Source organism: Bidens hawaiensis, unplaced genomic scaffold (assembly GCF_021521415.1).
Source record: "Bidens hawaiensis isolate Kalapana, Puna unplaced genomic scaffold, B.hawaiensis_p1.1 tig00087523_1, whole genome shotgun sequence".
NCBI classification, from domain to species: Eukaryota; Viridiplantae; Streptophyta; class Magnoliopsida; order Asterales; family Asteraceae; genus Bidens; species Bidens hawaiensis.
The window spans coordinates 1-12,150 of NW_027504290.1; the positions used below are offsets into that span (position 1 = coordinate 1).

The following is a 12,150-nucleotide window of genomic DNA, read 5'->3' on the forward strand; positions in this document are numbered from 1 at the left end:
GAAGAAGACCAAGCCGAAGAATAAGAAGAATGCTTTTTTTAGTACTTTAATTTTTATTTTATTTTTAGATATTAATGTGTTTTTTTATTAATGTGTGTTTTTTTTAATAATTTATGAGTTTTTTTAATAATACGTTGTTTGAATATATTTATAAAAAAATAAAAAAAAAAATTCGCTGGAGCCCCTTTACACCAGGGCCAGAGACTCCAACGGGGGCTCCAACCCCCAATTATCCAGTTTCTCTCTCTGCCACACGTCATAATATTATTGGTTGGAGCCCCCATTAAAGTCCCCCACACCCCTCAGCCTAAGACTGAGGGGTGTGGGGCTTCAACGGGGGCGCTAGAGCCCCTCCGCTCGCGCCCCCAGGCGCTAACACCACACCACCAGGGCGCTAACGCGAAAAACAATGCAGGCGTGAGCCGGTTAGCGGGAGAAGAGAGTGGGCTGCACAACTTTTGATGGTTTTTTGACCGTTGGGAGCCGAACAAACAAAAAAAAAAATATTTTTCCTATATAATTATACCCCATTTCACCCATTTTTTATACCAAAACTTCAAACCTTCACCCAAAATCAATTCATCTTCTCAACTTTTTTTTAAAAAAAATGGCTGGAAATTGGTTCCCAAACCTTGATTCAGATTATCTTGACGATGATTTATTGGTCGTCACCGCACCAACCGATGTTTTATTCGGAGCCGCAAGAATCATCCGCTTTCAACCATCCAACACACAACCGTCTCCTAACTTTGTTGCTCCGGAGACACAAGAATCACACGGTGAAGCTACGGGACCAAAAAGACGCGTCCACCGGAAAAAACAAGTTGCAAACGGACGGGTCGGGACCGGCTTCGACTCCGAGGACGAAACGGAAAGCCACTCCGTGGTCATCGGATGAGAGGAAGCCTTGTGTCGGGCTTGGATAGTCATTTCTGAGGATCGGCTTTGCGGTAATTGTTTTAACGTTTTAAAAATGATTTTTAATAAAAAAGTTAAATAAAAAAGTTAAATGGAAATCTAATTTATTTAGTCATTTTGCAGCCGACTACCAAAAGAGCAAGATTTTTTGGACAAATGTTAAGGAGACGTTCTACATGCTCGTTGGGAGTACAGAGCGGAACGCCGATATGATTTCGGGTCGGTGGTCCGAAATCAGAAAATTTGTCGGCTTGTTTACTAATCTTTTCAACAGGAACAGCGGTCGTATGAGACCAAGTGGCAGTGATGATTTGGCGGTTTACAATTTCACGGTCGAAGAGTGGAAGCAGGAGTGTTTGCGGAGGTATGGGATGGTGAAGACGTGGGACGATTTAAAGTTGTGGGAGAGGTTGAAAAGGTGTTCCAAGTAGGTTGAGCTGGTGGCGCCGGACTTTGATGCGGAAGTAAGGCCGAAACGGACTAAAACTAGTTCGTCTGGAGCGTATAGCACTTCAACCGGGTCGGATTGCCGTGTTGGATTCGACCTAAACATTGCGGAGGAGGAAACGTCTTCACCTCCGAGGAGGTGGCCATTGGGAAGGGACGCCAAGGGAAAAAACCGGCTGAGGGGGAAGCCGTAAACATCGCCAATCTTGTTGAATCCCTCAATAAATTCAACAAAACCATGGAGGTGGTCTCTTATGACAAAAAGGAAAAAAGTCGAATGAGAGATTTGACTTTCTTACTAGAGACTTCAGTAACCTAAATCCGGTCGATCAAATGCTAATGGAAAAGCAAAAGGAACGTATCCGAAAGAGGTTGATCGAAGAAAACCAAGCCGAAGAATAAGAAAAATGTTTTTTTTAGTACTTTAATTTTTATTTTATTTTTAGATATTAATGTGTTTTTTTATTAATGTGTGTTTTTTTTAATAATTTATGAGTTTTTTTAATAATACGTTGTTTGAATATATTTATAAAAAAATAAAAAAAAAATTCGCTGGAGCCCCTCCACACCAGGGCCAGAGACTCCAACGGGGGCTCCAACACCCCCTTATCCAGTTTCTCTCTCTGCCACATGTCATAATATTATTGGTTGGAGCCACCCATTAAAGCTCCCATTAAAGTCCCCCACACTCCTCAGCCTAAAGATAATATCTGGTTAATTAATGTATTGATTAAACTAAATTTTGGTTTCCCTGAGTTTTTTCTGGTCATGAAATATTCAGACATACTATTTCATCAACGAGCTGCTTCTCTAAGGTACGACATTCGCCTGCCAACCATGTTTATATCTTTATACGTGTTTAGTTCCTGCTTGTTTCGTCTTATTTTGGTTGATTGCTAGATGTTTGATTTTAAGTAGAAACATACATCTTAGTTGGATCCATAGTTTGTTCTATCTCATTCTCTTGACTTTGTAATGTTGTGAAAGTTTTGACTTGCTTGTTTTCATGTATAATGTATTACTGTTGAACCATTGCTGACCATTAATTTAGAGCAAGTATATTGAGTTATAGATGCATATCATCTTTCATATTTTCTGATAAGGCTAGTTGGATTTAAATAATTTAAACGTTGACCGATAATATATATTGATTGTCACATAGATAACCCGACAGGATCACACAAAGCCTCGAGAGTTGAAAACATAGTTGTAACTTGTTTGACGTACTATTATCGACCTTTGAAGTCGACACACAGTGGTAGTTTAAAAGAAAAAAAGAAGTGAATTTAAAATAAAAAACTAAATATTATTAATTTTATAAGCAGATTAATATCAACAGATAAATACACTATTTGTTAAATCATTAGGATAATTTAACCGATGAATACATGTAATGTAAGTGGAACAACTATATATGGAACCTTTATAATGTCATAATAGTATATTTCTAGGTGAATAAAACATGTTCATCATTAAATAATATTAATATATATAAATACTTAATAATTCACATTTTCCTTATTTAAAATCTAGAAAACTGAGCACACATGAATAAACCTGTCTCCATCAACTTTACCGGAAAGAACAATATAGTTACAAATCAAAAGTTAATTAACATTTAACAAATATATGAAGTCATCATACCTATGAAACAAATGTATGTACATGTGATCGGTCGAAAAAAACAAGAAAAGAATGATCCTTTATACCTACCGCCTATGCAATTGAGCATTACAAAGCCAAACCAAATCTCTAGTTACCTCCACTCTCCCAGCTTGTCATTTCATACACCAATTTTTAAAACCTCAACCCACCCCCCTTAGCTACTCAAATTGTTGTTTCTTTTCTAAACCACAAACAATGTCCGAAGAGAGTCTCGATACGAATGTAAGTGCCAGCGCTGCACCAAGGAGGCCGAGGTCCATGGAGGACGATGAGAGCGGAGACTCGGTGGATATAAAAGCCATGGAGAGCGGTCAGAGCAAGCATGTGAAAAGTGAATTGAGAGTGAAGATGATGAGGGGTACTACGAAGATAAGCCCACAAAGGGTGAGGTGATGAGTTGGTGGTTTTATGAATTGTGTTCGTACTTTACGCACACAGTTCTTCTTACTATCGTGTTTCCGCTAATTATAAGTCAGAGTTTTGGTGATGAGCCACCAGAACCGGCTCAAGGGTGGTACAAGAATGGAAAAGGTTTTCGTTGCACGAAAAAGGAAACCGTTTTGTAAGTCTCGTATCCTTATAAAGTTTTATAATTGTTCGGCCGGCACTTAACAAAATCTAAATCAAATCGGCTGAACTTTTATATGCTAACGAGAAAAACACTATGAATCCGAATTTATATACTCAATTCTACTTTAATGTGTTAAATCCATGATTCGATGTTTGACTAGATTATTTTTGCTTGATTAATTTCTTGGTTCTTTATTGATGATATAACTTTTTATTTATAGTTAAATTTATCCTCTATAAACAATCAAAGTGAGAATGGACTACATAGTCGACCTAGTTGAGTCTGTCAGAAGGAGGCTGGATTGTCGAATCAAATTTTAAAGTTTTTAATTTTGTATTCTTCCCTTAAAATTTCTTAGATTAATTAATTTATTATTTTCATGGACTCCACAATTTGTTTATTTAAGGTTTCATAATTTATCATAATAGATAATTCATATTAAAGATAAATTATTTTCATATTTTGAGTTAGTGTTATATATAAAAATTTATTTATATTATTTATAATGTCATTCGTTTTTTTGCAACTTGAATCATTTTGATAACTGGTCAATTTATGAAAAGTACTAACAATCATGATTCAATTCATGATTGCATAAAAGTACTAAATTTTGATTTTGGTTCACATGTTTTTTCACGCAATGGAATATGTTACATGCGTTTTTAACTTGTATCATATTTTACTTATTTAAAATATCATAGTTTGTTAATATTAAACATTTATATCAAAATATCAAATTGTCACATATTTTATTTTTAAATTAGATGTATATATGCTTTTGCTTATATTTTTTCATCATTTATAACGTTATGCGATTTTTTAAAAACCGACGAGCTAGTCTTATAACCGATCCGTCATTAGAGACATTGTTTATACAAATCAAGAGTCATGATTAAAGGAAAATAATAAATTTGATTATGGTTCACATGTTTTTAGAGGAGGTAATTTTATGGTTGCTGAGATATCATGTTTCACTTTTGATATCTTTTAACACATTGTTTATACACATTAACAATCATGATCACCTGAACATAATAAAGTTGATTTTTGTTCACATGTTTTTTTTGGGAAGTAACTTTAAGGAAGTTGAGATATGATGTTTCACTTTTCATATTTACATTAAACATCTTTATAAAACTCGTAAAAACATTCTTTATATTTAATTTTTTAGTAAACTGCGGTTTTCGTCCCTTTAGTTTGTCTAAATTTACGGTTTTAGTCCAATAGTTTTAAATTTGTGATTTCCGTCCATGTGGTTTCATTTTACTTGCAATTAAACCCGAATTCACTAACCCCGTTAACTTTGGTTGTTAAACCCATCAGCGTGCCCCTCACGTAAGAAGCAATTTTGTCCCTTTTCTCCCCAAATACAGTCCAACCCCTCACGTGAGGGGGCTTGTGAATTAGGACTGGGGTTTATTTTGGGAGAAAAAGGACAAGACTGCCCCTCACGTGAGGGGCACGCTGATGGTTTAACGACCAGACTTAACGAGGTTAGTGAATTCGGGTTTAATTGCAAGTAAATTGAAACCACAAGGACGAAAATCGCAAATTTAAAATTATTGGACTAAATCAACATACTTAGACAAACCACGGGAACGAAAACCGCAATTTACTCTTTTTTTTATATAATTTGTTTATTATATTTTCTCTTTATTTCACAAAGCACATTTGACAACAACAAAATTTAAAATTTCATATCATCATTAATCATTATCATTATTAGTAATATACATCACTTAAAAGTTTAAGTGATTGTTGATTAACAATTAAGATGTTAATTACAGATTTGAAGCATTGACATATGCAAGAATAAAAGTTGGCAGCATGAAGTTCTCCCCACTAGAATGGACTTCAATCTCTTGGTTCTCCGGCCTAATCCTCGCCGCGCCGCTCCTCGCCTCCGTCTCCATCCACCTCGACCACCGCCCCAACTCCCAACTCATAACCGCCACCGCCACCGCCATTGGCGCCATCTTCTGCCTCCCCGCAGGCGCCATCAAAACCGTCTGGATCATGCCACCCTACGTCGCCGCCATTGTCTCCTCCAACGCCGTGGGGTCCGCCTTCCACAACCGCCACCTAGGCCTCATGGTCCGCGGCTTCGTGGGCCCCACCATTCAAAAATTCCAATTCCTGGACTGCCAGGCCGTCTCCAGCTGGCTATCTATCTATGCAACAGCTGGAGGCTGCCTCGGGTCCGCAGCCATTGCATCATTTACTTACTACATGCTCCGAAACTCGGAAGGGTTTATCAGTTTATGGATTGTTTCGATCTTTAGTGGTATTTTATGGTTCGCGGGAATCACACATATACTCACCGCCACTCGATCAAACGAAAACAAATCAACTAACAATGACCGAGTCTCCACTCGTTATTTTGTTTCAATCTTTTACTACCCGCATGCTGCGGGTAGTCTGGTTGGGGTTTTCCTGTCATCCTTTTCAACAATGAGCATATTCACCGGCGCTGTACTATACATCATCGGTGAATTATGCGTCCCGCCAAAGGACATACTATTCGTGTGGCTAACATATTTCTTCTTCCCAATATTCGCTCTCCCGTTACTCCACCCGATTCAGAAAGTTATCCAATCCGACGCGGTAAAGATGCAAATATTCGGGTTCTTGCTAACCACACTCGCTTCGGGCATGGGGTATTACAACAGAGAACACCATTGGCATTTCAACCACGTGTTGTTTCTTGCGGCTGTGCAAAGTGTGGCTTCGGGTGTTCTTCATGCGTATAGTCGGATATTGTTGATGGATTGTGCGCCCGCGGGGAAAGAAGGTGTGTTTGCCGCGTGGTTTTCGTGGGTGAGGATGTTTGGGGCTTTTGTCGGGTTTGTTATCGGTTCGAGTGGTGTAGGGAATATTAATCGAGCGTTTGGGGCTGCGTTTGCCGCGGCTGTTGTTGGCATTGTTGGATTGATTTTTAGTAATGTTAGTAGTTATGGTGGAGCTGTGGCGGCCGGGCACGTGCATAAGCGCCGCGAGACGGGGTTGCCGGTGCTGATGAGGGGATCGGAGGATTTAGCTGGTGGTAAAGTGAAAAGGGATTCGGAGGGAACACAAGATAGAAGCATTGAAGTTTGATTTATGTTTTTTTTTTAATTTCTTTATTTTGTTGGTAATTGAGGAATGCAAAATGTAATAAAGACTTGACTGGCTTTGAATTTTTAAAGTAATTTAGGTTGGAATTCAGCCATAAAATTAATATGTTTTGTGTATTCATTCGTTTGGTGACTAACTATTTTAAGTATATTGTGTGAACTTAGATCACAATGTAAATTAATTATCTAACTATACCAACATTATTGATGTATAGCTGAAGATAATATCAGTTGTTATATCATTAGTGACATTTGGTTTAACTTGTAATGTACAAACCATAGAGGCATTCAAGAAAAGATAAGTTGAGGTAACCAAACATGTGTTGTTCATGCATACTTGAGTGAACTTATCAAGATATATATTAAGTAAATACTAAGTAAAAATACTCATGTTCATAGCCTAACTTCATTCATGTGTAACGACTAACGAGCTAAAGTACTGGAAAAACAATAATGAAATTAAGGACTTATGATTGATGTCACATACAAATTGACAGTGGATCAACAGCCAAATGCACACATATCATAAATTCAGGGAACTTGTTATGGAGTTCTTCATGTATCATGTATCGACCGTCTAACACATGAACTCTATCGGGGAAATATTAAAAAAGATCTTTCTATATGTGCTTAAAGATAAGATAAAGATAATAATTTCAACAAGATCTAACTAAAAAGTCAAGAAGTGTGTGAAAATTGTGGGAGATTCAAAATCGGTGTTAAATCATAAACGACTTATAAAGTAGTACTTGCTAATAAACAACGAAGGGTGCGTACCGAAGCACTTCAATTATTCAAGAAGGGCACTTATCCACTATTAGTGACTAGATTCACGTCGTCTCAGTTAAGAAAAAAGTTGGTTTATGTTTCTTTCTGAATCTTAGTTTGACTTTTTTTGGTCAACAGGCCCATTTTTTTTTATCCAAATTGATTCTGTTAGGTGATTGATAATTAAAATCTTGAACTTTTAATGTTAATAATGCAGGAGTCAAGTCTGCGTTGAGCCCATTTCAAGAGATATCTGCAGATGCACCTAAATTTGAGGCATCAAGGTTACATTTGACTCTGATGAATATTAACCAACATTTTTTCTTATTGCACTTTCTCATTCAAATATTTTATTGTAAAATTTGGTAAGAATCCCATAATATTCATTTGATGATCACTTGATCTGTTTCATAATTTTATTGCATTTTTGTATGATTCTTGTATGTAAATGGTGAAAAGAAGCCATTTTATTTAACTGAGTTGAAGGTTTGTGACTAGGCTCAACTGGAAATCATAACATTAAAAAAGGCGGCATTAAAAAGTTGCATATTGTTGCAAAACCAAATCACATAAAAATAAACAAAATAACTACTTTAATTCATCAGATATACCTTGATTCGCAGGAGGTGAAAACTAACTCCACCACTTCCTCCCAGACGCGAATCAAGATTTTCAACCAACGGGTCGATTTCCGCATCAGAAGATGGGCTAATGTTAATTGATCTCAGTCTTTGTAAGGTTTACATCTGGTCTCAAACTCATCAATGGTCTCTCTTGTTTGACTGCAAGCAGGAGTGTTGGCCAAGTAGTCGTAAACCTTCAACTCTGAAGGCGCTAGCGGAGCAAGAACCTGCGTGGGATCTTTTGCAGCCCCTTTAGAACGTAGAAACTCAAGTACTTCAAAGTATGCCCGCATTTTGTTTCAGTATCTTCATCACTAGAAAACGAGTACCTAAATTCAATAGATAAAGTTGAGGCGAATTAAAACGACCAACTAAATTTTTGGCAAAAAATAATCATATAAGAATTCTGAAATAGTTATTATCACTTTCAGTAGCAAACTTCATGTAATATAATGTAGCCTTTCAACTTAATTAAAGTTTTTAAAGGATTATAACATGAATTAGACAAATCGGATTTTAATAATACTCATCTTTTTGCGGTTGATCGATAATAATCCCATCTCAAAATATTCTTGCCACAAGTCTTACCTTTTGCCCTATTTTTTATAATTGGACCCCCGTTAAAAAACACTTAACCAAATTTCAAACTAATTTTTAGGGCTTTTGATCGGAAGAAGAATACGAGTCGATTAATGTAAACGATGCTCCAAACGACGCTACAATTCGGGTGTTTAAATTTCCAATTAACACAAGCCGTTCGGAGCATCGTTTCGAGAAAAGATTTACGACAATCGACTTCCGATCAAAAGCCTAAAACATCATAACGAACGGGCTAAAGTGGGATTATTAAAATCCAATTTGCCTATGATATTAATACTGATTAGAATTAGGATTTGGTAATGCTAAAACTAAACTTGGGGGACTAAATAAGGATTAAAAAAAAATAGGGCTTACAGTTCCACTAAACTAATGATTTCAGTCTAATTGACAATCGACATCCAACTTCTCCAATTAACGATTTTAAGGCTTGTTTTTTTTGGAGTTTTTACAGTAAATTAAATAATCCTAACCATCTATCCATTTATACTAAAACTCTTAGAACAAAAAACTTATTCTATAAAACTAAATAACTCTTTTAACATTTGTTACCATATCAAACCTATATATTCTATGAAACTAAATAACTCTAATATTGTTACCATACTAAATAAACATATCAATATTATTATTAAACCCATCTTTTATAACTCTTACGATTTAGCCCCTCAACCTTCACTTTCAACCTCTTCAAGATTACTATCAACAAAAGTTCATAGCCTTAACATCTCTTAAATCAAACCCTAATATTATATTTAAGTTTTTCTCTTATATTAATGTATTCTGTTGTAGGTTTGTTTACCAGGATGACAGACTGAGTGGTTTGCCAGATGAACTCATCCTTAACATCCTGTCTAGTATTCGCTTTAAAGATGCTATCAGAACTAGTGTTTTGTCATCCAGATGGAGGTATCTATGGACTTCAATTCCCCATGTCAAACTCTATATCTCAACTAGACATATCTCTACAATGAAAGAGTTATCAAACTTTGTTAACCTTCTCTCTCGCCACAAGAACCTGTCGTCTATCGATCTTGAATTCCATCGAAAGGCGAAGAATGCAACCATGCCCAAAGGATTATCCACCATGCATTCTCCCTTAACGTCCAACAACTAACCATTGCATGTTTGTTTAAGAAAAACAAAAAATATTCCTACGACGAGAGAGTCGTCGCATTCCCACTCTCTCTTTCGGGTTCCAAGACTCTCGAACATCTCTCCTTAAGGGGGTCAAGTGGCCTTTTTGACGAGGAGATCGTACTCACATCCGCACAACGGTTCTCATCTCTAACAACTTTGCTTCTTCATAGTATCACATTATATGATGGTTTTCTCTCCATGTGCCCCAACTTAAAGAACCTGACCTTATTTAGCTGCAAAATGACCGGATCGAATGTTCTAAGGATTAGTCATCCGCGGCTTTCTAACCTCACGCCTGAAAAAGGAGAGTCTTTTACGCATACTGTCAATGGAGGACGATTCCAAGTTTCCGCACCCGAGCTTGCTTCCTTGCACTTTTTTGGCTTTTGTCCTCAGATGTTCTCAACAGATGGTTTCCCTTGTTTGGAAAACGCGAACCTTTCTTTTCACAGTCGTCTAGAGTATATAAGCGACTCGTATGCTCCTACCATTATTAATCTGCTTCAACAGTTTCACAATGTTAAACATCTTACATTGAGCATGGAAATCATTGAGGTTAGTAACAGTTAGCCTTATATGTATTTAGTTGTCTTGAATATATAGACTTTAATTTCTGCAGCGTCTGAATTCATCTGTGGAACTAATCTCGCAACGACCTTGCCCACTTGCTAACTTAGAGAGTTTGAGGCTTCTTCCAAAAGTTGCTACTTTTGTGCAGCACAAACACACAAGAGTTATTATGTCTACTGAAGTTCAAAAGTATTTGCTAAGTAGTTCTCCAAAAGCCACCTTGACCGAGGTATTTACACTTATATGATCACTAAAATTAACGCATTACTAAGAGGAAGCGTATATATAATTACAGGTGCTGTGATCGAGAGGAATGTTGTGATTTAGATGCTGCAGATGCTCATCCAAACTGTAAGTTAATGATTTCCCTAGCTTCCCATATACATAAAGACATAATATGAATCAACTGTTGATGTCATAATCTTTACTATTTTTGATTCAGGTCCTATTCTGGTTCAATAGTCAGTCATCTTTCACCTGTTTGATCAAGCTACTTTTCTTATTTTATTTATATGTCTAGAACCAACTTATAAGGTTCATCTTGTTATGTTTAGAATTAGAACCAAATTAAGTTTATTATTGTTATGTTTAAACTTACATTTGCATTTTGGATTTGAAATACATACCACAACGTATTTCGTTTGCTTACTCGTACCATGTCATCTTCATCAAAATCATTAAGGGGCATATAATCCTCGGACCCCTCATCGTTTCCAGTATGTACGTTTGATTATAGCATTATACGCTTACGAGTCAATTACTCAATTGTACATCCTGCATAACAGACAACCAATTTAAAGCAGAGAACTACGAAAACTAAATATTTATTAGTACAACTCATTTTTGAAAAGATCCTATCAATTCTCTACTAAAAATATCAATAACTTAAAGTAAATACATTAGGCTATTATTATGACATCCTTGAATCTACGCTCGCCTATAATTGAGATTTACTGCTTTGTCATACCTTAGTCTTTTTAACTTATACCAACGTGGTGATAACCATACTTGAGAGTTTCCTATCTCATACGGCTCGCCAGTCAACACTTTTTGTATCCCATTATCTATGTAAGGAAAAGCGGGATTGACTAGGGACCCATTCAAACACATTTTTTAATAGATCCGATCCCCAAACATTCTAACCACTACATACATTAACATATTTTTTTTGTGTACTTCAACAAAAATACACCTACAGTTGTTAGAGATTAATTATATGTTGTTTTAATGATTTTCATGTATGTATGTAACCAGTCTAATGGTATCTTTTTGCAATTCACGTCATAAAAGACTCAACTAATGGATCAAATATAAATTATAAATTCTAAAGGGGTTTCGGTTATTTTCAGATATTAAAATAACTAAATACACCAACTTTTATATTTTATAAATCCTGAGACAAGAAAGCTTTGTTACTTGAAACAGTTGCAAAACTTTAAAAAATAAAATTCAATGGTTTTATGTATAAACCAAAACATTTAAAAGTCCAAACAGGGTCAATGTATTGGCCCAGATCACAAAAAGAAACACACAGTGACCTGCTGGCTGTACCCTTTATGACAAAATGGGACCATACCATATTATATATTTGTTTCAGTCCACCACACTTAGAACAACTTATTTTTTTATTCACATAAAGTCCTCCCAGTTGTAATTATTATAAAACTAAATTTTAAAAATTTATATTCTGTAAATAAGATCAAACGATGATATCATCTTATTACATTTATGTAGTTCA

At 36.0% G+C, this 12,150-nt stretch overlaps 1 protein-coding gene across 1 annotated transcript; it reads left to right on the top strand.

Moving 5' to 3' along the window:
• The first annotated feature begins 3,406 nt into the window (after positions 1 to 3,406).
• Positions 3,407 to 6,732, top strand: LOC143607837 (uncharacterized). The gene is made up of 2 exons (XM_077083130.1): positions 3,407 to 3,592; positions 5,389 to 6,732. The coding sequence occupies exons 1-2, from the start codon at positions 3,423 to 3,425 to the stop codon at positions 6,695 to 6,697; spliced, it is 1,479 nt and encodes a 492-aa protein (XP_076939245.1). The 5' UTR covers positions 3,407 to 3,422; the 3' UTR covers positions 6,698 to 6,732.
• The last annotated feature ends 5,418 nt before the right edge of the window (positions 6,733 to 12,150 follow it).